General features: G+C 38.9%; 2 protein-coding genes across 6 annotated transcripts in view; both read left to right on the top strand.

The window, feature by feature from the left end:
• The window catches only part of Casp7 (caspase 7), a 52,855-nt gene extending 51,047 nt beyond the window's left edge, over positions 1 to 1,808 (top strand). The window contains exon 8 of the mRNA XM_087185289.1: positions 1,635 to 1,808. Coding sequence (XP_087041415.1) covers positions 1,635 to 1,683 — 49 coding nt within the window. The 3' untranslated portion in view covers positions 1,684 to 1,808. The remainder of the gene's footprint in view (positions 1 to 1,634) is intronic.
• Plekhs1 (pleckstrin homology domain containing S1) lies at positions 1,723 to 26,621 on the top strand. 5 transcript variants are annotated; one of them, XM_021253415.2, is made up of 14 exons: positions 1,723 to 1,906; positions 4,181 to 4,282; positions 4,457 to 4,503; positions 10,838 to 10,926; positions 11,039 to 11,145; positions 11,824 to 11,958; positions 13,196 to 13,271; positions 14,136 to 14,252; positions 16,735 to 16,860; positions 18,605 to 18,711; positions 19,503 to 19,697; positions 20,561 to 20,644; positions 21,968 to 22,103; positions 24,779 to 26,621. In XM_021253415.2, the coding sequence occupies exons 3-14, from the start codon at positions 4,476 to 4,478 to the stop codon at positions 25,028 to 25,030; spliced, it is 1,452 nt and encodes a 483-aa protein (XP_021109074.1). In that variant the 5' UTR covers positions 1,723 to 1,906; positions 4,181 to 4,282; positions 4,457 to 4,475; the 3' UTR covers positions 25,031 to 26,621. The 5 variants fall into 5 exon arrangements, with proteins under 5 accessions (XP_021109074.1, XP_021109075.1, XP_021109073.1 ...); XM_021253416.2 differs by lacking the exon at positions 4,457 to 4,503 and having other exon boundaries at positions 24,779 to 25,211; XM_021253414.2 differs by lacking the exons at positions 1,723 to 1,906; positions 4,457 to 4,503 and having other exon boundaries at positions 3,986 to 4,282; positions 24,779 to 25,211.

Raw genomic sequence — 26,621 nt, 5'->3', positions numbered from 1 at the left:
TCTCTGCATTATAATGATGGGTTGTCTGTAGCTTTGTAGTTTCCAAGTATGGGAGAATAGTGAAAGCTTTTCAAGAACTACTTAGAGCTGTGGATTAATCAGCTTTTGCATCTTTGGAACAAAACCCCAACACCCACAATTCAAAGGAGGAGAGGTTTGATTTAATTTGGCTCATGGTTTTAGAGGTTTAGTCCATGGTTAGTTGGCTCCAACATGGAAGGGTATGGTGGAGAAAGGCTTCTCACTTTATGGTGGCTAGGAATGGCACCACAGAGGAAGGGGCCAGGGACCAGATATAGTACCCAAGGTCACACCTCCCTGACTAAAACAGACATATCCAGATATGTGCCTTACTAAATTCCAATGGAGCTCGTAATTCAATTAAATTGACAATCCACTTTAAATGTCACAAGCTATAGCTAGTAATATCTGGTTAAAGACCAAATGTAAAGATAGTAAAGATTATTTTCAGAATACTAATAATGAACCTAAAGAAACGTCCAGAAAATATTTTACAAAGAAAATCAAGCAGGGCCGGGGATTTAGCTCATTGGTTTCGCCGCCTGCTGCGCAAGCGCAAGGACCCGAGTTCGATCCCTGGTACCAAAAAAAAAAAATCAAGCAAAACCTGTTCTGTGTTGGAGGTGACTAGTAAATCAATCATTTCTGCATACCTGAAGTCCAGTTAGATTTGCCAAATAGAGGAACAAATAAGACTTATGCAAGAAGTGAAAAACAGAGAAATAACCTTTGTTAAATGCTGACCATGGATCCAGCACTATACTAGATGCTTTTTACATGTGAAACCTTCAACTTTTGAAAGATCCTGTGAAGTCAGAATTATCTATCTCATTTTCCAAACAAGGAAATAGCCTTAGAGAACTTAAGTTTTAACTTTCTAAGACCATGCAATGAATTACAGCAGAGCTGATTGGAGTCTGGTACTCTAATAAGGATAATAAAGATTAAAATTAAAGATTACATACTTTCATTTCTAAAGGTGATAATATAGGATGAAGTTCATTAGCATTTTCTTCTCTCTCTTAACAACATATAATATAAATGAAAATATACCTAACGACCTTGGCTGGCCAAATGCCACCCATCAGGTTTAATTTAAACATGGGTATTCATGCAATCCATTTAACTTTAAGAGTTGCTGGGTAGGGGCTGGGTAGGGAGTGCAACTTAGTGGCAGAGTATTACTACTAAGCTTACACACCATATGCAAGGCCCTGGGTTCTAGCCCCAGCAGTACAAAAGAAGTTGCATAGCTCTGCAGGATCACATGCTCTGAACCACCTTGTTGATGATAACACCTCCATCACAGCTGAATAAGCAACTGCTCCTGGACCCATTGGCATATGCAAGTGGGTTGGAGAAGCCCGGCTTTTCTTTCCTCCTCTGGTGCAAGCAAATCCTTCCTGCCATCTCCCAGAGAATACTGATAAGATATGACTGGGTGGGAAAGAACGGAATTGTTCCTATGGTACTCCTTGAAGAAGGTCAAGGCTAGGTTGGCATTGTCCTCAGTAAGAGTTATTGTGATCATGGTCCAAAGTCCTGCAGGAATTTTTTTTTTAATTTGTTTGCTTTTATTTATTTTATTTATTTTTTTTTTTTTTTGATGCTAGATACCTGGAACACCAAGGACAGTTCTGTGCCAAGCCACAAGAAGACTGAAAGTCCCGGACTTCCCCTGAGGCACCAGCTTCCTTTTGAATTTGGGGCAAAAGGAAAATCTTCCCAAGGGTATAAATTTTGAGAACTTCCTTCTGGTTCACATTTCAGACAAAGGTGTACTCAATCAGCACCCTGACACCAATGGTCTGAGTGAACAGGCAGAGCTCAGGAATCCTAGGGACCAAGCACTTTCCTGAGAACTGGATCAAACTCCTGGATTCCAGTAAGTATTCTGCAGTATCACTGATTTGACTTCTGAAGGCTGTGGTGATCTGAAAGCTTTTCAGCAAGTGAGCAATTGAAAATTGGAAATTTTGCGATTGAGCAATCTTGTTACTATAAGTTTTTCTTTATGTTTTTCTTAGGCTATACAATAAGAGGGAAATAGAGTGTACAATACTGGTTAAGTCCCAAATGACATTACAATAAATAGTTTAAGCAATGAATATGCGGAGAGTCTCCTGAATAAGATAGAAGAGCTAAACTGGAAAATTTCTTGGGGGAGGAGCACTAACAAGAAATACAGGCAGAACTACATAAAAATTTTATTCTTCTTAGAAAGAATGGCAAAGTGGTTAAAAAAAAAAAAAAAACCCAACCTTCAAATTAGAATTTGGCTCTGCTTCTTTTTAGTTACGTGATGAAATGCAAGTTGTTTAACCTAATAACTCTTTCCTGTTTATAGTTGTATATTATATCATTGTAAAAATTATAAAAACTTTATAGTATTGTTATGAGGATCTACACATACTGCCTAGAAATACTTAGAATGTTTTACATAATAAATAGTAGCCATTATGAAACAATCATAGAATATCTGAGCTGTAAAACACCTGACAACTAGCATTTACTTTACATACTGAATGCTCTTCATCAGATTATCTCACTTGATGCTTTTGGTGTTCTTATGAGAATGGTGATATTATTTTAAAGGTAATTTTACAGATAAAGAAATGGAGGCATAGAGGGGTATTGCAATATATTGAAGTCAGATCTCTGATAACTAAATGGAATGAGACTTAGGCCCAAACCCCACAGAGAGCGCACAACATCATACCTTACTCCTTTAACTGTTGTCTCATTTTTTGACGACTGGGGAGAAGAAGGAGGAATGGTCCCCATGGGTGACACCGGAGCCCTTCATAGTGGAAGGTCAGAGATGTCCTTCAAAGTACACTTTGTTATCTGGTGCACAAGGAATGTGATTGTTGCAGGGAGTGTCTGTGAGCATCAATATGGAGGGGGTAGGGGTTTCAACATGGGACCTAGATGCAAGTCGCCTCACTTTCCCTCTCCCAAATATAGCTTTTCTTTTGTAAAACAACCTACCTCAGTATACAGCAGCTCTGAGATGCAAGAGAAATAATATATACAAATGTGTACATGAAGTGCCTGTCCCTGAGCCTCCTGAGCTCACTTTGAGCTGGCCCACTCTGAGTGAGCTAAGTAGAAGCTCTGATTGAAATCTGAACCACCAGGAAGTTCTCAAGCTAGTATCCCTGTGAAGATTTTACTGTTGTCCTTTGTAAACTAGGAAAAGCTTTACAAATAATTATCTTATCAGAAAAGAAATGATTTTGGAATTGTTGGCAAAGAACAAGAATGGCCCTCAAACAGCTTACATGGATGAACACGGGGTGATGGGCTGAAAACCACTTATTCCTAATTCTTCTTTAAGCAGTGAAATCTTGAAACTGAAAAAAAAAACTCACGAATTTGATACAAAATCTCAGGGGGGAATTTTTAATTTTGACCAGGCTTTTGAGGGGATAGGCAAGTTTTTAAGTAGGTTGTATTCCTCTTCCTTGGGCAGAATGGCTCTTCCTGGGAACGAAGCCCTTTGGCCTCATTAGCTTGGCGCTTTCCTAAGCATTGCACTGGGCAGAGTGCATCCATCATATCAGATGAAGGCCAAGGGCAACAGGTCCTCAGCATAGACCTTAAGATGCCCCAGAAAAGTTGCAGTTTCCTCAAATTGCACTATTGTTGTTATACAGGATGTCTAAAGAGAGAATTAACATGACAGTTGAATCACCAAGGGTTCTCTGAATCATCAAAGGCCTTCTTTCTTCTGTCTTCTACCCATTTTACCAAGACTTCTCTGCCACTTCTCTTTTCAGGACCTTCTATGTTGACAGTGTTACTCATTCAAGGCAAAGTTGGCCACTGACACAGTCCTGGTTTCTCGGATGTCACCTGTCTGCCACACTTGCCTGAGTCCCCTTGCATCCCTTGCTCCCTCACGGTCACGGAGTCACCAGGAGCCATTCAGGGGAGGACTTCTCTATCAGCCTCAGCCCCAGAGACTTCCCTATCAATCAGCCACCCGAGAACAGCCACACAAGGGCTGAGGCAGTGGAGAACAGGGGGCCCTGGTTCTTTTGTACGACTTTCCCTGTGGCCCTGGGGTGAAGAAAGGCTTATCTTGAGCTTCCTCTCAGCTGTATGTATTTTTCCCCAGCCTCCTGTTCTTATCTCCCTTCCTTGGTGTTGGCAGATCCCAGGGCTCTCAGGTCAGAGCTGCCGAAGAAGCAGGGACAAAATCCAGGGAAGAGAGTTCCTTCAATAGTCCGTAGCGCGTTCACAGACCACATGCTTGGTGAGTACGGGCTGCTTGGACATGTCCTCCTTACTGTGGCTACTGTCAGCAGGGAAGGAATGGAGGGGGGACACCTTCTAACCCACCTCATCACTCTGGACTGAATGATTCAGCGGCTAATCAATGCTGCTTGCTGGTATTTGGAGACTGACCCTTAACTCTTCTTTTTGGCAGACGCCAACGGGCAGCCATAATGGAAACCAAATCTCCAAAGAGTCCAGGTACCCAAGGGGCATGATCTCAGAAGGAAAAATCTTTTTTTTTTTTTTTCTCAAAAATGATAAATTTCATCACACTAAGCAGGGCACAGACACTGGTTTTGTGGGGATAATTGGTGGCATGCTGGGACAATGATTCTTGGTTTGGTGAATGTAGTAGAAATTGTCAGAGTTAGTTATTTTGTAAGAGCTGACCTGTTTAGGAGTTTTGCATTTTCTGATTTTCATGAGCCAAATGTTCCATTTGTTGCTTGGACACAGTGCTAATAACAAACTAAGGCCCAGCAATGACAGGGTTCTATTTCCTTAATTTTGCATGGTATTCTCACTTAGGAAAACTGTTTAAATTGCTATCAGGGCTTATTATAAGGTAACTCAAGGTATATTATTCAAATATCCTTGCTCATATTCATATAGCTCATTGTTGATGAGTGGCTAGAGGAGTGGAGTTTAGGATGAGGTGATTTAGAAATCAAATTATCCAATTCAACTCCAAAATACTTACAAAGAACCTATTATTGTAAGTCTGTATACTTCCTAAAGGAGGAGATATACAGATAAATTAATGAGTCATTACCTTTAAGAAATTTGTAATCTTGTTGGGCAGTTAAAATAAACACATGTGGGGCCAGGGATTTAGCTCAGTGGTTTCACTGCCTGCTGCGCAAGCACAAGGACCCAAGTTCGATCCCTGGTACCAAAAAAAATAAAAATAAAATAAAATAAAATAAATAATAAAATAAACACATGTAAATAGGTGTATTGGGAAATTAAGATCAGCACATTTAATCAGGCTATGCTGTAATCATGAAATAGGTACAAAAACACTGTGGGCTGAATACAGGGTGTTCAGGGTTTTAAAAGGGATAGGAAGAGAACACATATCAGCAGAAGGGATGCCATAAACAAAAACAAGAAAATAGTTTAGAGGCAAGATGTGTCAGAGCAAAACGTAATTATAAGGCAGGATGGGGAAGAATAGAGAATGAGGATGAGGAAGGTGGTCCCATAATGTGAACACCTTGACCCTGAAGCATTTGAGTGTGAACATGGCAGCGTCAGGTACTTTAGATATGTCTCTCTCTCTCTCTCTTTTTTGTTTTGTCAGTACTAGAGATTGAACTACCCAGGGTCTTTACAATGAGATGCACCCCAGGTTTTTAAAAATATTTTTTAATATTGAAATAGAGTTTCACTAAGTCACTATTGCCCAGGCTGAGTTCAGATTGCACTCCGCCTACTTCAGTCTCCCATTGCGCTGGGATTACAAGTGTGTGCCACCACACCTGATTGTTAGATTGGTCATATTTTTAATAGTATTATTGTAGTGAATTATAGCTGACATACAATGAACTGCACATAGTTAAAGTGTACAACCTGATGTTTTGATGGATGTATTCACCTGAGAAACCATCACCACTATCAAGGTAGTGAAGGTATCCAACACTCAAAAATTTTCTTAGGACTGTTTGTAATTATTTGTTCTGTCACCCGATCTCACTTCCCATTGCTGTGCATTCTATCACTGTTTGCACTTACTACAGTTTTATATAAATGGAATTATACAATATGCACTCTTGTTTGACCTTTTTCATTCAGAATAATTCATTTGAGATTCATCCACAGGTGTGCTTAGCAATAGTTCGTCTCTTTTAGCGAGTGGTACTCTCTTATATGGCTGTGCCATAATTTCCTGATTCGTTTACTTACTGACAAACGTCTAGGTCATTTCCAGTCTTTGCCAATTACAAGGAAAGCTGATATGAACTTATTGTATAATGATTTTTATAAAATCATATAGTACTTTAAGAACAGAATGGCTAACCATTTGGAAGGAATGTGTTTACCTTTTTTGAATTTATCTGTTTGATTTTTTTAAGTTTTATTGAGATATAACTGACATTGCATAGGCTGACATGTTTAAGTCTACATATTTTGGGGTATATATACAACCATAAAATCATCACCGAAATCAGGGTCATGAACTTATCCACCAGCCTCACTTTTTTGTTGTTGTTGTTCCACCCACCATTTATTAATCCATTCATCTGACAATGAACATCTAAATTGGTTCTATTACAACTATTATAACAGTTGCTCCTGTTCTTTAACTATTACAAATAAAGCTGACAAGTCTTTTTATTGTCATATATTCTTTGTTGGTATACTTGAAAGAATTTTCTAGTTCCACATACGTTGTTATATTTATGGAAATAAAGTTGTTCATTATCTCATTATCAGTAGAATCAGTAGTTAGGTGCTTTCTTTCCTCCAAATATTGGCAATTTGCATCTCCTCTCTTTCCTGATGTGTCTAGCTACATAGAGATTTGTTACTGTAATTGATTTTCAAGTGATCGACTTTTGGTTTCACTGGTTTTCTCTTGTTTTCCTATTTTCTCTTTCATTGAGTTCCATTTTGACCTGTTTCTTTTCATTAATTTGCTTTCAATTTAATTCATTCATTTTTTTCCAGTTTCTAAACCAGAAAGCTGAGATTATTGATGTGAAGCCATTCTGCTTTTCAAATGCAAGCATTTAGTACAATAAGTTTTTATCTTAGGTACTACTTTAGTGACACCTACAAATTCTGATATATTGTGTTTTAATTTTCTTTTTCTTTTTCTTTCAGTACCAGGAATTGAACTCAGGACCTTGCACTTGCCAGGCAGACTCAGCACCACTGAGCTAAATACCTGGCCCCATGTTTTAATTTTCATGCACTGTAGAACATTGTCTACCTCATACTAGGGTTTATTCTTTGATTCAGGGGTTATTTATTTCAGGAATATATATTTGAAGCTTTTATTAATTTCTAGTTTGATTAGAAAATTTTCTCTGAGAATATAATTTGTGTTACTTGAATCCTTTTAATTTAATGAGACTTGTTTTATAGCCCCAAATATGATCAATCTCTGTTAATGTTATTGTGCCCTTCAGAAGAGTGTGGATTCTGCTGTTGTTGAGTAGAACATTCTATATATATATCAATCATATTACATTGGTATGTAGTGTTGTTTAATTCTACAATATCTTTGTTGATTTTTAAAAATTATTTGCTCTGTTATTAAGAGAAGGGTATTTAATTATCTGACTATAATTTCAGATGTCTGTTTTTCCTTATAGTTTTATTAGGGTTATTTTGGTTTTCATTGTTATTGTAATGTTTTCTTGGATGTTTTGAGACAAGGTCTCATTATATAGTTCAGGCTGGACTTGAAATCACTCTGTGGCCCAGGATGGCCTGGAACTCATGGTGATCCTCCTTCTTCAGCTTCCCAAGTGCTAGTATTTTTTTCTTTTTTGAGTACCAGGGATCTAACTCGGGTCCTTGAGCTTGCACAGCAAGCAGCGAAAACACTGAGCTAAATCCCCCACCCCACAAATGCTACTATTATAAGCCTGCCTCATCATGTCCGGCAGTTCTCTCTCTCTTTTTTTTTTTGCTTCATGTGTTTTGAAGCCGTGTCATTAGGTGTACTCTTTATGTTATGCACTCTTAGGATTGTTATGTACTGTTAGGATTAATTGGTCTCTTTATTATTATGAAATGACTTTTATCCTTGGTAATATTCTTTGGTTTGAAATCTACATTGATGCTAATATAGTCACACATGTCTTTCCTAATCTTTCACTTGTAATGACTTGTGTCTTCATATTGAAAGTATGTTTCTTATAAGCAGCATATAGTTGGGTCTTGCTTTTTTTGTCCAATCTGACAACCTGTGCCTTTTAATTGCGGTGTTTAGATGATTTACATTTAATGTTACTAGGGATGTGATTAGGTTTAAGTGTATGTTATTATTATGGTTTCTAATTGTCTCATTTGTTGTCTTCCCCTCTGCCTTCTTCTGGACTGAGCATTTTAAAATTATTCCATTTTACACTGGGTGTGGTGGTGCACACCTGTAATCTCAGCACTTGGGAGGGTGAGGCAGGAGAATCAACATAAATTTGAGGCCAGCCTAGGCTACATAGTGTGTTTGAGGCCAGCATAAACTACAAAGCAAGACCCTGTCTCAAAAAAAAATTACTCTATCTTATTTCCTTTGTTGGCTCATTAGTTATAACACTGAACTTTATTATTTTATGGTTTATATACATTTTCAACATATCATAGTCTAATCTCAAGTATTATTATACCCATAAACAGATAATACAAGAACTTTACAGTCTATTTCCATTTTCCCTTCCTAGCCTTTATGTATTTTATTTATACATCTATTATTATCTGCACAAGGCTTTGTTATTTTTGTTTAGATAGCCAATTGACTTTTAAAATATTTTAAATAATAATAAAATCTCACATATTCATTTTTGTAGTTACCATTTCAATGTTCCTAATTTATTTTATAAGTTCAGATTTTTATCTGGTATCATTTTTTTTTTTTCTGCCTGAAAGAAAAAGCCTCCTGACGATGAATTCTTTCAGTATTTGCATATCTGAAAATGTCTTGAAATTTTCCTCATTTTTGAAAGCTATTTTTTGCTGCCTATAGAATTCTGAATGATAGTATTTTTTCTGTACTAGAAGTATATTATTCCACTTTCTTTCTTGCTTGCATTGTTCCTAACAAGAAATCAGTATTTTTCTTCCTTGTCTTTGTTCTGTATGCATCACTGATTTTAACGTTTTTTCTTTATCACTGATGTTGAGAAATTTGACTTTGGTGTACTTCTCTTCATATGTCTTGTGTTTTATGCGTTTGAGGTTTATTGAATTGCTCAGATCTCTGGGTTTATATTTTTAGCATCTTTCTTTGAATATTTTTGTTTGTCTGCAAGGAACTCCAATTACTTGTACATTGAGTCACTTGAAACTGTCCATACTGTATAGGTACATTTCCATGTTTTTAAATTCTTATTTTAGTAACTTTTTATTTTGATAATTCTTATTGCTATGCTTTCAGGTGCATATTTTATTCTACAATATTCAATCTGCTATTACTACCATTCATAGTGTATTGTCTTTAGGACACTGTAGTTTTCATCTCTAGAAGTTCACTTTGATTATATTTTATTTTCTATCTCTACCCAATTCTTGAAAATATAGTAATAATTGTTTATAACCTTTTTGCCCAATTCTAACATCTTTGTCAGTTATAGATCTATTAGGATTGATTGATTATTCTTGTCATTATATGTCTTTTTTTTTTTTGCCTTTTTTGCATGCCTGGTAATCTTTGACTGAGTTTCAGACATTGCACATTTTACTATTTTGGCTACTGGATTTGTGTTGTTGTTGTTGTTACTATAAATCTTGAGTTTTGTTCTGGGGTGCAGTTAAGTTTCTTGGAAACAATTTGATCCTTTTAAGACTTGCTTTCATGATTTGTTAGGTGGGTCTGGCACAGTCCTCAGTATAAGACTAATTATTCCTCACTACTGAGTCAAGACCTTCCTGGGGACTCTACCTAACATCCTATAAGTTATACCTTTTTCCAGTCTGGCTGGAAGGAGCAGGCAATTTTCTGAAGTGAGCAATGAATGATGGTCTCTCTAATCTCTTCTAGTAGTTCTTTCTCTGGACTCAGGTAGGTTCAGCACACACATATGCTGATCAATACTCTTGAACAGGTGAGGACAACTGCGTATGTTGCCTTTCAGCTTAGGAAATGTAAGCAAAACCACCTACTACTGACAATGAGGTGGCAAAATGGTTAAACAAAGAGGTTCCCAAAGTATTAACATCTTCTTTGTAAGTGGTGGAATTATAAAAGCTTTTTTTTTATTTACCAAAATGAACATGAAAAATATGCATTACTTTTATTATTTTGGTAGAATAAAAATTTTAAGAGCTTAGTTTTACTTTCATATCCAGGATATAGGTCTAGTTTGGCCTTAGCTTTGGAAAAGGCAAATCTCTTACTTTACTTTTTTTTACCTTTGGAAAAGGCAATCTTTTCCTCTTCCCTAACTTTTGCAGCAACTCCACCTCCCGCCCCTCAAAAACCACTTTAGTACCTAATTTTTAGTAGCAGATGGTTTTGCTTTTATTTGCTAAGCCAAAGAATAATGTCAAGAAACATCTTGCTCCTACAATGGAAATGCAGAGAAAGCTTTCACATCTAGACAGTTTATAACATACTCCATAAATGGAGAGCCAGACAGGAATGAGCTGAATTATGGTGCTTCTATACATCATCTGAATGAAGGCCACAACTATAGGTGAATAAGAAGCACATACTTAGTACTTTGTTTTCTTGGGCTATTGTAGATGTTCTTTTGAATAACTGAATAATTAGAAAACCTTTCCAAAGACAAACAGTGTTTTCCAACTGTTCTTTTATGATGTTTATGACAGAACAAACTGAGTCCTGTTCACTTTCTTTTATTAGGCAAACAATTTACATCTTATTATGAAAATGAAGTCTATAAACAAGATTACTTTATTAAGTCACCACCTCCTCAGCTTTTCTTCTCCACAGTAAGTATTCACTACAGTTTAACAAGCCTCCCACCAGCTTCATGAGCATTTTTTAATGTTTTTCTCTTCTTCTGAGATTTAACTGAGTTGCAAAACTTTTTCATTTTTTTAGGCCTCTTGGAAAAGGCGGTTTTTTATCCTGTCAAAGAGTGGGGAAAAGAGACTTAGTCTTTCCTATTACAAAGACCATCATCACCGAGGTTCCATTGAAATTGATCGGTGTGTATTCAAGCAAAAAAACTTTTACAACAACAAATACTATCAAGTCAAATACTAACAAGCTGCATGCAAATTTGAACTTAAATAGTGGACAGAAGGAACCAAGAAATTTCACACCTATTATAATATTTAGCTGAAAAGGAACTAAAATAATGAACATTTTGGGTAAAAGAAGCTAAGTATTTAGTTCATATTGTATGTTATAGTTGATACATCTTTAATTAGTAAATATTCAGTTAAAAAGAACTTTAGTTCATTTAATTTGTAGATGGGGGGGAGCAGATGAAATTGCTATTTTGTTAAGCCAAGATGGATTTTTAAAAATATTTAGAACAGCTCTTTTTGTCTTCTTTTTAAGAAATAATGTAAAAAACTGGAAAAGATGATGATTTATGATTTATGGAATCAAGAATCCAACCAAAATAAGAACTTTTGAATTAAATTTCAGGCTGAGGAAAGTGTTTTCAGTTAGTGATAAACTAGATCCAAAATCCAAATTTATTTTCTATAATAAAATAATTCAAATAATAGCAATAATTAAAATTATTGGATAATCTTAAAAAACAGAGCAAGCAGATCTTAAGTTTTATCCACTTTGAATCCTAATATAAAACAGTGAGTTTTCTTCCTAATTTTGTATGTACTTTGGGTTTAGTACTATGTGTCTACTTCTAACAGAAATTCCAGTGTAGAAGTTGGTATAAAGAGCCCAGAAAAGATGCAATCTGTGCAGAAGATGTTTAAATGCCAACCTGATCAGGTGATGTCTATCAGTACCACTAACAGGGATTATTTCCTCATTGCTGAAGACAGGTGAGTAATAAGGTATGTCTCCTGTGTGTGAAACAAATCCGCTAAAAAAAAAAAAGCATTGTAAACTGATAAACAATAAAAATACTCTGAGTCGAAACCTATAGCCATGTACTCAGATGCCATTTTGGCAGACTTTATTATTTGTTAAAATGCCTTTTAAAACTCAGTGTAGTAATTCCTAGGGCTGCTGTAACAAAATACCACAAACTGGGTGGCTTAGAACAACAGAAATGTATTATCTTACTAGGCTAAGTCTCAAAATCAAAATGTTAGCAGAGCCATGCTCTCTGAGCCTGCACCAAGCCTCTCCTCTAACTTCTGGTAGTCCCATGGCTTGTGGTGTTCTCCCTGTGTGCATATCTTTGTGTCCAAATGACACCAGTCATACTGGATTAGGAGCCAACTCTACGGCAATGTGATCTCATCTTAACTAATTATATCTGCAATGACCCTATTTCCAAATAAGGTCACATTCTGATGACTGGGATTGGGATTGGAACATATTCCAGGGCAGCACAAATTAATTTATAATAGTCACTGTCACCCAGATGTACTCCACATAAAAGAACGCAATACACAAGCATTTGTACAAGAGGCTTGTATCAGGGAGGCACACTGCCCTCTGCTGAAGGAGTCTTTGGATTTGAAGAGGGTTTCCCGGTGCTAGCAAAAGTGCTCTGTGGATTCTTCACACCTGTTATCTGCTTGGGAGAGGCTGTGGTGGGGAAAGGGGCAGCGACTGCTGAAGCCAAGCATGAAGGACTTTGATCTGTTTCAGACTCACCCAAAGCCCCAATGTGAGTCAGTGGGAAATAAGATGGAATTTATGTAAATTCATTCAAATACAGTCTTAATAAGAACATGCATTCTCTGTAGGTTGGCATAATTACATAAAAACGGTGCCGACAGGTTAGGGGTTTGCTTAAGACTGCAATAGAAATCAGTGTTAAAGCCCAAACTCCCAAACCCTGTGATTACTATTATTGTTTTCTACCGCTCTTTCCATTTCTCTGAGTTTTCCTCATGGAGGTGGCATGAGAGTTAATTCTAGTGTGCAAATGTGGAGGTGGTGAGGAACCAGAGGGCCATATAAGCTACTTGGGAAAAATCCTCATTTCCCTGGTAGCTGCTCCCATGGCCTATTCTAGCAGTAATAAAAGAATCCGTTTCCAGGATTCACAATGATGCAGGTGCCATTGTTGCCACATGCTAGCTCAAAGTTTATTCCTATCAACAGGAAGAAGATTAAAGATTGGGTCTCCTTCTTGTCATCGTTTCGGCGGAGTATAATAGCAGCTCATCAGAATACCGAGGTGACTGTATATCACTAATAAATAACAGGGCACCTGAGCACAACCCTCTTTCAACAGAAACAGTGGCAGCTTTTTCTTTTTCCATAGCAACTGGCATGAACACAAAGGATAAATAAGTGTGTGTCCTTGTTATTTTTTTATGATTAACAAAAGGGAGAAAAACTTTTGTGTTTTTCAAGAGAGCTAAAAATACAGACACTTTGATTATTGTGGTAGGGGGGAGTGAAAGTTAGCAGTAATCTAGAACTACAGTATTTTCCACCATTATTATTCAAGGTACATAATGAGTTTTCTTTCAACTGACTAAGTCTAGGCTGATATCTATAAAAATGTTTTTCATTTATTATGCACTTTAATATGCCTCTTTTGGGTAAAAGCTAGTAATTTTAGGTTTTTAAGGGGCCTTTGTTAATTTATAAAAGTTCTTTCTTAGAGCAGACCTTTGCAAAAGGACCTTTGATCTCTAGGTGTCTTATTCATGTATTTTCTAGGATGTTCCATGCTCACAGCAAAAGCAAAGCCAAGGAGGAGGAGAAAGGAAAGCATTTCTATGTGCAGACTCAATAATAAGAGCAGAGGAGATGGGGTATAGGCAGAGACACAGCTGAGAAGGGAGGCTGATTGAAGGAAATCAGGGTGGCCCTCAAGGCCAGGCTGAGCATCCCCAGGGGTTGGAAGCAGGGAAGGGACAAGCTGACAAGAGTGGTCCTAATCTTAGTGAGATAACACTGGCCGATGGGTACTCTAGATAGTTTATGGCTGTGGAGAGACACTGGAGGCAGGGTGCCCAGTGAAGAGGCTGTCACTTCATTCCAGACTGAAGAGCAGCTGTGCCCTGACCATGCAATTGCTTTTTCCCCGCAGGAGAGATGCTCTTTGGCTGATAAAAGGCCCATTTCTCACCCCAGCTTTTTCCCTGCTCCTTCAAGCGCCTTGGACATTGTTGCCTCCACCTCCCCAAGGACCAGTCTTCCCGACATGGTAATCAGACACCTCCTTCTCTCTCTGAACACTACATGTGGGAGTTGGCCAGCGCTTTGAAAATCTTACGGGTTAGCAGTTGAATTTGATCGTCCTAAAAGCTTAACACACACTTAGAATGAATCCTAGCCCTAGTATTTATGATCTGTTTAGTTTTCCACACCACAGATAGACTTTACCACTTGCCCTGCTACTTCTCAATATCCGTATTCCATTTAGATGTTCTTGACACTTGTCCGGTATGCTAGGCTGAGGTCCCTGTCCTTCCTTTCACATATCGGTGACAAATCCCTCTGTAAAAAAAGATTTCTCTTCGTTTCCTGCTGTACTGTCTGTACTTCTTAGGCATTGGAAGAATTTGGTGATTTTCTTCACTCATCCTGATTAGTCTTCTCATTAAAGCTGAATGGCATTTCATCTTTGTTTCTAACAAAATCCATTGGAGAAAGTAAAATACAATACACCCACCTCTTAAAGGCAACTTGTAATTGAATCCTCGGCTTTCTTGGACTTGTGGTGTTTCCAGTTTGGGATATTAGTCATAAACAGACTAAGTGGTTTTATTTTCCAGCATAAATCCTATTTCATCACTTAGAGACAATGCCATTGATGTCCCCTCTCTGTGGGTACCTAATGAGGCATGGCCTCCTATTTTATCTAGTTGGCAGCTCTCCAACTATTTTAAAAGCTCTTTGTAACATATAAAATTCACAGGCCAGACACCTCATTTCAGTTACCCATTTAGTGATATGATAGAAATGATGGTAGGAAAGGGGGTTGGGAAGCTGAACACTTTACAGCAAATGTCTCTCGCATTTCATTCATGAGGTCCTTTATCCCCCCAGAGATAATATTGCTGGAGTTTTTGCCTTTTCACACTACATATTCAGATTCGGTGATTTTTCAACCAGAGTCGAGGGTACCATTGGTCTTGTTGGATCTTGTACTGTGGCTGTTTAAGTGGGAGGCTTTCTTCACCCTAACTTAGCACAATCTAGTTCCATGAGTGTCTTAGTCCATTTTTAGCTACTGTAAGGGAATACCACAGACTAGGTGGTTTCAAAAGCAAAAACATTGTCACATTTCTGGAGGCTAAGTCGAAAATTGAGGGAGTCACACCTGGTGAGGATCTTCTTGTTGCATATAACATTGCAGAAGACCAAACAGGCTGGCGCAAGACAGAAAAGAAAGTCAGGCTAAATTCAATCTTTTTATCAGGAAACCACTCATTTAATGACAGTGTTAGTACATCCAGGAGAGCAGAGTTCTCATGTCCTAATCATCTCTTAAAGTCTCCACCTGCTGATACTGTTACAGTGGTAATTAAATTTCAACCTGAATTTTGGAGTGGACACTCAAACCATAACAATGAGCTTGGAGCTAGAAAAATGGACACAACCTAAATACAGATGTCCTGGACTGACAGTGGAGTAGCAAGCTGAAAAAACCCATCATTGATTGAAAATATCCTAAGTTGAAAATGCATTTAATACACCTAACCTATGGGACACCACAGCTTAGCAGCACAATACACAGCTTAGAGGACAGCACAATGTTGGTTGCCCCCCCCCCCGCCCCGCCCCGGAGCTGCAGGGCTGCTAGGAAGCTCAACATCAGGAGAGACTATCACACTGCCTATCACTGGCCCAGGAAAAGATCAAAATTCAAACTTTGAAGTGTGATTTTTGCTAAGTGTGCACTGCTTTTGCACCATTGTGGAGTAAAAAAAAAAAAAAATTAAGTTGAACCACCATAAATCAAGGATCATCTATACCTACCTTTTAAAAATCACCTTTCAAAGACTTCTCAGAGAACATTGAGAGTGTTTTGAAAACGTCCTGCCATCAGGCATTGTTCTTGGAGGAATTAAATTATCCTTGTAATAGCTCCCTTGTCACACAAAAGAGCTGCTTTGCTAGAGTATCCCGTATCTCGTTGGGGAGGGAAGGCAGTAATTAACTGGTTGAACCCGCATCACCTTGAAGCCTATAATTCGTAGTGTCGCGTGTTCAACATTATCTAATTGCACCGCTACGGAAACAGTAGATGTATGTGAGAAGAGCACAAAAGAGGAATACTGAGCAGGCAAAGGAAAAGTACAGGGCTTGACTGTGGGCTAATTACTTTCTCAGATGCCAGGAGCTGACAAACGGGAAAAGATGGGAGTGGGGATGCCGTGGCAGAGCTTAGTAACTTACAGCGCCACCCACAGGACAAAATCACTCTCTCTGAGCCACAGCGCCACGTAGTTGAGAAACAAAATTAAGTGATGTGCTTACATCATCAGAGGTGAACAAATTCAAGAAGCAAATTCAAGGTATACGGCTTCTGTATACGACCTTGGCAGATCCTCTGATCTTGTCAACCCATCTATGAGAGCTTTTCCAGAAAGCATGTGGTTTAATTCTGTCTCATTAGGGGAATTTCATTTTGGGAAAAGAGAAAGAAAACCATTAATTCCTTCTGCATTTCTTTTATTCAGCACTTAATGGAAAAAAGCCCTCCAGGATACGGGGAAGCTCATCTTCCACATGTTTTCTTGCCAGAGACCACTGAAGATACAGAAGAAGAGAGCAATTATCTTACTCCTCGCAGTGTTCTTTTAGAGGTAACCCCTCCTATTCATTAGTCATTCATTCCTTCAACAAATGTTCACTGAGTCTGTGCCATGCACTATTCCTCAGAACAATAATTGCCTTGGGGAGTCTTTTTGCATTCTGGATTGAAAGAAAGATAAGAGCAAATGTCCTTTGGTGATAAATTGTATGGTGTGTATTAATCTGTTTATTGATCAGTTGGAAGCCCTTCTGAGTGCGAGACACTACTGCCCTAAGCATGGTGGCTACAGCAATGAACCTGACATTTCGCATGTCCTAAGAGCTCACAGTATTACCAGCTGCCACATGATAATGCTGCACAAAGAGGCACAAAATGCTCTGGAAGCATTTAGAAATAGGACAGCATTTCTCTCTCCACTGGAGTCAGGGGAGCCTTCAGAGATTAAATGGAATTTGGTGAATAGCTCAGTTAGGCTGAAATTCAGAGTACATGAGTGGCATAGCAACAACAACAAAGAGCCTGACTGTGATTGGTCTTGATTTCTGCACAGGGGCAGAGATGGCTTCCAAGTTGGGAAGTGGTAAAACCTGAATTGTCTTTCAATCATATCAACCCAGCAGATATATCTATAGTGCATTAAGAAAATGGAAGTAGAGGTAGAAAGACAAAATGGGTGGGGAGGTGCATCATTTCCTAAACTGGGGGTTTTCTACTAGATGATGACTTGCTCATTTAAAGAAGCATTCTAGGATCAGGTGTGTTATGGAAATGCCAGTTTAAAGTTAAATAAGCTTCATATCACCAGAATTCTCAGAGCCTTTGGTGTGCAGTGGTGCATCAGTAAGAGCCAAGTGGTATACAACACCCAGTGTTTCCTAAGCTCACTTGACTACAGAACCTTCTTTCCCCCAAAATGTTTTCGTACTAGTGTTCCCTGGGGACAGAGTCTTTTATGATAGTCCACGGTGTTATCAAGTATCAGTTATAAGCCAGCATTTGGTAGACACTCTGTGGGATGCAGAGTCTAGGAAGGCAGATAAAACTATGCAGTAGGAATTCAGAGAGTCATCAGTAGTGGCTGAGGTGATGGACGTAGGTATGGGACTTCGACCAGGCCTGACTATGATTTCAAAGGGCAGAGGAGAAAGGGGGTGTCCCAGATGAAGGAAACCGCACGAACATGGGGACTACAAAAGCACCATTAGTGAGGGGCGGCAGTGGGAAGACTGGCTTGACTGGAAAGCAGTGTTAGAGTTATGGTTTAGTAATGAACTAGATAGGGATGTCTTGGGAGTTTGGAACAACCATGACAGCCAATGACTCTTAGTTCTAAAAGGCTCGTTGAGCACCTCCCAAGGGCAGCATTTTCTAGGATCCTCACAATTCTCAGAAGTAACTTGGGCTACCTGTTAGCATAGGAGCCTAAGACCAGCTCCACAGTGAGTCTGGTCTTTGACCTCATAGCTTCCATGATTCTGTACTAGAACTGACCAGGGGAAAGGGGTTGTGTCATTAAGTGCCTAGTGATGAAACAAAAAGATCAATAGCAATTTAGTCCAGTAGGATACTTGTGTCAAGAGGATGGGGCCCCCAAGAAAATAGGCTTTGAGTCTACCAGAAACTTTGCTGGTTCAGTCTCATGTAGGTAAGGATGGTTGATATGCCCTGAATGAGAACCACTGTTCATCCAACAGTAGATGTACTTACTATTTCAGGGCCCAGAGCAGTAATGTAAGAAGGTGTCTGGCTGATTGATAGACTTGCATCCTTCTGACTCTTCCTCTTGTCTTTAGGTGGATAATATTATTGATTCCAATGATTTTGGTGAATGCGTTGAACCTGGTTGTCCAAATGGGGTCTCCAAGGAAAGTGAGCACCATTATATGTCAATGAAATCCTTGTAAGTAAAACTGCCATTTTAAAATTTGATTTTAACTTATGTACTTTTACAATTACTACCAATTCATTTTTAATAGTTGAGAAATAATACAATAATACCACAGACTCCATTTAAACACATTATTCAGCACAGTTTGAATATCGCTTATCCAAAAGCTTAAGACCAGAAGTGTTTCAGATTTTGGAGTCTTTGTATATACATAATGAGGTATCTTAGAGATGGAACTTAAGTCAATGAACATTAAATTCATTCTGTTTCATATACACCTTATACACATAGCCTGAAAATTATTTTATATTATTTTAATAATTTTGTGCATGAAACAAAGATTCATGGTGTAGAATTTTCCATGTGTAGCATCATATTGGAACATATTTCGTATTTTGGATCATTTCAGCTTTCAGATTCTTGGGTAAGGCATGTTGAGTTTATTTTGTGACCTCAAAATAAGAAAAAGTAGCAATGGTTTCTCCATCCACAGAAAACCGTTTGTGACATCCTCAGAACATTTTCTGTCTGGGGAAGTTGTTTCCTATTTTGCATTTACGTCTCTCACATTCTCACTCTGTCCTCCAAATCCTGTAAGGGATTATTTTGATTTTATATCCATTTTTAGAAGGAAAGCTTGTTGGATTTGATTCTCATTACGACTCTGACCCTGATGTTTGGACATACTCCAAGACCTTGTTACTTTTCACATGGCTGTTAGCTGCTTAAATCTGACACGCACTGTGGAAAGTTGAAAATAGACATGCTAAAAAAAGGGTTTGCTTTAACTTCTTATACTCCAGATTTTTCAAAGAGACAACTGATGCATCTGCTGATTGTCAGACCTTTCCAGAGAGCCAGGATGGGGGGCCTCACCGGCAAGATCAAGACTCAGGAAGTGATTCATGCCTTTCACCTGCCAACACAGAAGCACAAACTGCAAATGATAAACTGGGGTCAGCCCCACTAACTGTTGTGAAATTGTCTGTTCTACTCAAGTAAAGCTCTAACTTCAACTTTATGGGCCCTAAGAGCAAAGCAGGCTTCCTATTTTTACTTAGAATTCAAATATTGAAGCAGTTCCTAAAACTCTCCAAGTCAGCTGAGAATCTGACCAGTTTCTCCCTGTAATTGATGTTGTGGCCAAAGACAGTGAATAACCGGGCTGGAGCAAAGCTTGGTCCCCTGGGGTGTCCCTTGGGCTGAAGGTGGTAGTTTTTACTATTTTTATAAATTCTCCCTTGGCTAGTCTTTCAGGTCCTGAAGTTTAGAATCCATACTGATCTGAGTAATACATCACCTGAGTTTTACCATGAACATAATTATGGGCATGCAAGTCTCGTGATGCTTGGTTACAGGAACATTTAGGTTTTATGTGATGCTAAGAACATTTGATAAGATTGTTGTCATTTTAACTCGTCCCCTTGTCCTCTTCTGTGGAATCATATCTAGGAGAGAAATACACAAACTGATCTGATGTGGATGGTTATGTAACAAAGCAGTCCACTTGTGCCTCCATTCATTGCCTACCACCCACTTCCACAGGCCAAGAGGGATGGGGAAGGACATTAATGACTAATTTTCAGGAACTTAAATTCATATGTCTCTTCAAATGTTTTAAACAATCTTTAACTGGAAAAATATCATCTCAGAAATAGGAGGTCAATGGGCCAGGGATTTAGCTCAGTGGTTCTGCCGCCTGCCTCGCAAGTGCAAGGTCCCGAGTTCAACCCCCAGTACCAAAAAGAAAAAGGAAATAGGAGGCCCAAATCTACACCGAAAGGACAGCTCAGAGCCAGGGACAGTTGCATGCTGTGACTTTGACAAATGTTTTCTCTCTCGGTAACATCTCTGATGAAAGCCACGTGGAGACCTTAAATGTGTGCCTTTCTGCTCCTGATATCATAAACCATCTTGCTCTCATAGAAGCTGCAGGACGGATATGGTAGGTGGGAAATTCAACTGTTAGTGACCATAAACGAGATTAAAAGATAAGATAATTCTAATTTGAAGCAGTATTTGACAAAACTGACAGGGGGCTTGGATTGTTGTCTTTGAGGCCAAACAACAGTAGTGATGTGTGGAGAGTGAGCCAGGAGGTGGGTGTAAGAGGACCCAAAAGTCAAGGCAGTGGCACATTTCCGACTTCTCAAAGGTGAGGGAGAGTGGATGAGAACACATATGGCCAAGGACATCATGCACTGCCCAGTGACTATTTCATGAATGAAAGAAGTGAGTGAGGTTAACAAGAGCCGATGGTCTAATAGAAAAAGGCAGATCAGGACATAAGGCTTCCAGACACCAGCTAAAAGAACCTCCGGTCAAGGACTCAGACGTAAGACTGTGTACCAGGGAATTTTCTTAACATAATCACTGTTTGATTCTAAATTCTTTTCTTTTTCTTTTTTATCCAGCATTAGGAATTGAACCCAGGGGTGCTCCACCATGGAGCTTCATCCCCAGCCCTTTCTATTTATTATTTTGAGACAAAACCTTGCTAAGTTACGCAGGCCAGCTTTGAACTTGCAATCTTCCTGCCACGGTGTCATGCCTGGCTTCCCTCTACTTTCTTTCAAACACTGTAATTTATTTTGATGGAAGATTGCATGTTTAGAAGAGAAGAATATCTTTTAACATGAAACAAATGCTACACATTCGATGTCTTCTAAGTGGGCAGGAATCATAACCTTGCATTTTACTAAATTTTCCACAACCAAACCTCAATAAATACTTGATCAGATTGTGGACTTCTCTGTGACTACGTTTGCTCATTCATTCATTAGATATTGTGTAATTTTATGAGCTTACTTCCAGTTAACATATATGGAGCATCCTCTATTTACTTGTAGTTATGGAGTTACAAAACTTTAAAACAAAACGAAGAGGTGGCACCACACCTCCCAGTAAACAGAGTCAGGTGAAAAGATACCCTCATAAACAAGTAAACACAAAAGGCATTTTATTTAAAAATATGATGAGTAAATTACTTATAGATAGACATGCAGTAGAAGTCTACAGGCAGGAGAGATTTATTACAGCAAAGGAAGTAGAAAGTAGGGTTTTTCAGGGAGCAGGGTTCTGGAGGAAAGGTTTGGCTCTAACAGTAGTGACAGAGGAAAAGTTACTCCAAGTGGAAAAGAAAAGAGCATCTACTTGAGGTGTGGTGCAACCCAATTCCGAGGATAGAGTCCCTGCAGGCCCACTCTTGTCCTGTTCTCCCTATGCACTCTCTCTCACCCACGTATCAACTGTTGTGTTTCTACTGCAGTGTGGCTCAATGGGAAGGCCCCTCACCCCTGGGATGCTTATTTTGCCATGGAGATCATGTCTTGGCTGTGAATGGCATGAAGCCCCAGAACCTGGAAGAGGTGTCCCTGTTTCTCACCCGGTCTATACAGAAGGAGGTGAGTCTCACTGACCAGCCCTGGCCAGGGCAAACCTTTAGACCCAGCAGACACAAGATCAGAGTTTTAGAGTGAGTCTTTTGAAAAGTGCTCAGAATACAAATGAAATTCTTCCCTTTCATATACAGTAATATTTGGCAAGAGCACTGGTCTGGAGACAAGGATATTGGGTTCAGGACCTCAGGAGCAAGCTCACTGTGGCAAAAGAACTTGTGTGGAATCAGCCTGGCTCATGGATTGTAACAACAATGTCTTTAACTAGGTTTTGTCTGTCTCCTCGAATTCTGTAAGATTAGGGATACTAATAGTGCCAGTTGCTGGAGAAGTAAATAATATGTTCTAATGTGCTTACAAGAGTGACTCGCACATAAGGAGGACAATCTAGTCACAGTTATTTTTACTTCTCCTTCAGTTGGCCATGAAATGTTGGACAGGCCTACCTTTTTAAGCCTTAGTTTCTTCATCTCAGAAATCAACATTATCTTATGTTCCTCATGGGCTTATTATAAGAATTAAACATAACATGTGAGTATGCTCCTAAGTATATTTTCACAGGATGGGCCTACTTTTTAAATTTTTATTTTTATAAATAAATATATGGAGTACATAATGATTACATTCATCATGGGGAGTTAATACATGTACACAACACATCTTAATTCTTTTTCTATCTTCTTCCCTGGGCTAGCTTACTTTTAAATGATCTTGTCTATTAATACATTCTTCATATAACTCATTCCTTTCTGGCCAACTTTTATTTCTAACTAGCCCCATGACCTTGAAAAAGTCATATTCCTCTCTGGGCTTGAGTTTCTTCTATAGTGAGAGGGTCAGTTTTCAAACTGTACTGATTGGACCTGTGGGTTGAGTGGGAGAAGGGTAATGAGACAGTATGCTGAGGTTTCAAGAAAAAGTCCACATTTATTGTTTCTCTTTTATAAGCCAGGTAAGTCTACCACATTGTCCTGTTAGTTTTCCTCACAACCACCTTTCCTTGACTTGAAATTTCTGGAAAAAATACCAGATAATTTTTCTTCTGGCTCTGAGAATGTATGACTAAGTACCATATGTACAGCATTCTAGGGGCTTCTCTAGTCTGCTTTTTCAAACTTTTCCAAACTTCTCCCATGAACCAGGCCAAAGATTTTTAAGCCACACAGTCAGGTAGCCACAGCAATGATGCCACTTCTGGTACCAGAATCTGTCTTAAGCACTTTCCTCATCACTGGACATAATACCTAACACTCACAACTTAAAAGAGGAGAGGTTTATTTTGGCTCATGTTTTCAGTCTATGGTCAGCTGGCACCAAAGCAGAAACAGCATGGCAGATGGGCATAACAGAAATGAAGCTGCTCATATCAAGAAGCAAAGAATGAAGGAAAGAGCCTACGAGGTCACGACCCCAGTGCCCTGCCTCTTTCAACTGACCTTACCTCCTAACACCACACTCGGTCATTGAACTCACCAGTGGATTGAATCCATTAATGAATGCAGTGCTCCATGATCCATCTACTCTCCACCTCTAAGTGCAAGAGAGTCTTGAGGGATCTTCCAGATCCAAACCACAACAGGAGCCCAGTGGTCAAGAGGGTTACTACCCTTTGGGAAGTAACCAAACAATATTCTGACCCAAAGATCCAGGCACTGGTTAAAAGACCAAGAAAAGAGTTTTGGACTCGGGGCAGATGCCATAATTCTACCCAGTATCACTGCCTGCACTTCGTCATCTTTGCCTTTTTATACCGGACAGTCATTTGTACAGGCAGAGGACACCAGAATTTCTCTTGTGCCCATTCTGTCTTCCTCCTTCTGTTTGATAACAGCTCCTGGATGCTATTGAGAATTATAAGGTATCCACCAACATTATTATCTGGGAGATGAGAAGATTCTCCTTCTTTCCCTCCATTCCTGACTTTTTTCTTTCATGTAAAAATGAATATCTTCTTTTTAAATCCAAATACCTGGTCCCTGAAAGGAAAAAAGATTGTTGAAAAAAGGAGATGTGGCCCCAAAGGAGAAAGAACAATAGCCTTTAATGTTTTAAAGCACATGAACCAATCAGGTCTACTTTTCTTCCTGTTAGGTTACAGTTCGGAGAGATGGGCAGTTGGGGTAGGGATTGGATAAGGACAACGGGGGGGAGAATGTAAGATTTTTTTTTTAAAGGCAGGGTAGGCAGCGTGTGTAGCAGGGAGGAGTGGGAGGATACACTAGATTTTGGGGAGAAACTCACTGAACCTTGATTTCTTCCCAGTTTCTTTCCCTTTTTGATGGCTTTGTTTTGATTCACTGGTCTCAAGAGACCTTTTAAATTCTTGGTGCTACTGGTCCCCTCTTGGTACCACTGATCCCCTCTGTGATTTACCCTAAAGGATCAGGTTATTGAGTGGATGCCAGGAAATAAAAATCCATCAGGGCTGGGGATTTAGCTCAGTGGTTCCGCTGCCTGCCTCACAAGCACAAGGTGCCAAGTTTGATCCCCAGTACCAAAAAAAAAAAAATTCTACCGAATATACAAGTCATTGAGCCATTTCTAGTTTCCTCTGGCCTACTGTAGCTCATTTCAGGATTTTCTTTAAAATCAAATTCAGTGCTATGAAGGTGGACAGATTGAGAACCAAGAATCTTAAAAATAATCTTCACTCATTTCGTTTTCTTTTTTCTTGTGTTTAGGAAATAAAACTCACCATAGGCCGCATTCAAAATTCAGAGAAATTCCATGTTATACCCTGTACATGCTCCTTAAAAAACCAAGGGGCTGCACCTGGTCAACAGGACAAGTCTGAACCAGAGAGGACACTAAAGAGGAGTGCAGCAATGAAGAAGGGCCCGCAGCAGGGAGGCGGACAGAAGCCTGCTGTGGACCCACTGCAACAGGGGGTGGAGCCTCGGTGCACCCTGGGCTCTGCTACTCACAGCCTGTGACAGAAGAAGAGCTCACATGCCTCTCTGAATCACTGTATCTGCATCTTAACAATGGGGCTAACTATCCCCTCTCTAGCCATGGCATCAAAGATGCTAAGAAGGTCAGGTGGTACAATAGCTAGGGACCACAGTGAAGATGGAAGGCCTGATTATCTGAGACTTTGTCTCAAACAGCACAGAGATAGATTGGGCAAGTCCTTCATCTAATTAATACACACTGTGTATTCTGTGAGGTCATGGTCCACATAATCACTTCTTTGTTGAGAAACAGTTGGAAACACTTATTGCAGGAAGGCAAGATTCCCCAGAGAGATGAGAGGCCCTCTGGGCTGGCCCAAACACCTCCTGGGAGTATTCACCCTCCAGAATCTAGAATGCAAGGTCAGCATGGCTTCTTGGATTCAATACATCTCTTTTCTTAAAGACCCAGTAGCTATTTTAGAAGTTGAAGCAGTTGTAGGTTTCAGATCCAAGGTTGATTTCCTTGCTTCACTAATAATGAGAACTACTTCTCAGTTCTAAGTTTGAATATTCTTAATTTATTGATGCATGAATAAATTGCTCCTGGAAGGCCACAAGGACCAAATGCTTTTTAATAAATAGGAAACCAAAGACAGAGCACTAAAGCGCTAATCCAACTGGGGAAAATAGAGCAAAAGGGGCCTTGGAAAATATGTCTTGCTTGGTTGTTATTTCATATGGAAGAAATCAAGGCCTAGAATGGTGAATGATGTACCCTCTTCGTGGCTCCAAGTTTCATAGCTGTTTAGTAGCAGAGCCAAGAATCTAAAACCAGCTCTGGAAAGCAAATGTCCCAACCTTCAACTTGTATTTGAATTTAGATTAGAAAAGCTCTTTAGCACTCACAAGAGATGTTCAAACACGTTTCATCTTCTGTTGTCCAGGAAGGATAAAGTTTTCTCATTTACATGCTATGTTTGACCTACTATCTTCTGCTTCTAGAAAAATGTATAAATATACAATGATATCTGTAAAATCAAAAATGTTTACTGCTACACCTTAGCATTGTTTGCGGTAATGAAAAAGTCATTTGGGGATTAATTATTATTTCATAGAATTTAACAGGGCAGATGTTTAAAAGTTTGGCATATATGGTTATGGGTAATGTGCATAATATATTAAAAATGATTTAAAAACGAAAGAAGCAAACTGCAATATAGTAGGTGTAATATTGACCTATTTTTGTAAAAATAAATTTTGGGGGTTTGTGTAGGTATGCATATAAAATCTCCCCAGTGCTAGTTAAGAGTGAGCTACCTACCTCCTGGGGAAGTTGTAAGGTTTCAGTTTGGTACATTTCCCTCTTCCTAAACACTCCATCAAGTGTTATTCAGCTGCCTCTCTGCTATATCTTTTCATCTTTTGTTTTTTTAAAGTTAAGAATAATCCACACTCAATTGTCAATAAAAATTATTCTGAGAAGCATCATCAGGGTTGGTCCAGTGGGAGAAGCATTTCTGTAATGTTTGAATTTGTATTTTCTTTTTATCATGAGCACATGTTGCTTTTGTAATGAAAAAATATATACCATGTGGAAAGGAAATAAATATACATATGTGTATTTCTTAAA

Source organism: Heterocephalus glaber, unplaced genomic scaffold (genome assembly GCF_053883595.1).
Source record: "Heterocephalus glaber isolate CG9 unplaced genomic scaffold, H.glaber_assembly_v1.0 deba00001497, whole genome shotgun sequence".
Classification (NCBI taxonomy): domain Eukaryota; kingdom Metazoa; phylum Chordata; class Mammalia; order Rodentia; family Bathyergidae; genus Heterocephalus; species Heterocephalus glaber.
Note: the sequence above shows the minus strand (reverse complement) of the source record. Positions and strands in the feature narration are given on the sequence as shown.

Bases quoted from the DNA above. Each gene is read 5' to 3' on its own strand.
- Plekhs1 (XM_021253414.2), top strand. From the start codon at position 4,129: ATGTATTTTTCCCCAGCCTCCTGTTCTTATCTCCCTTCCTTGGTGTTG. The intron at 11,146-11,823 runs GTGTGTATTCAA...TACTTCTAACAG, and splicing joins GGTTCCATTGAAATTGATCG to AAATTCCAGTGTAGAAGTTG. The intron at 11,959-13,195 runs GTGAGTAATAAG...TCCTATCAACAG, and splicing joins TTCCTCATTGCTGAAGACAG to GAAGAAGATTAAAGATTGGG.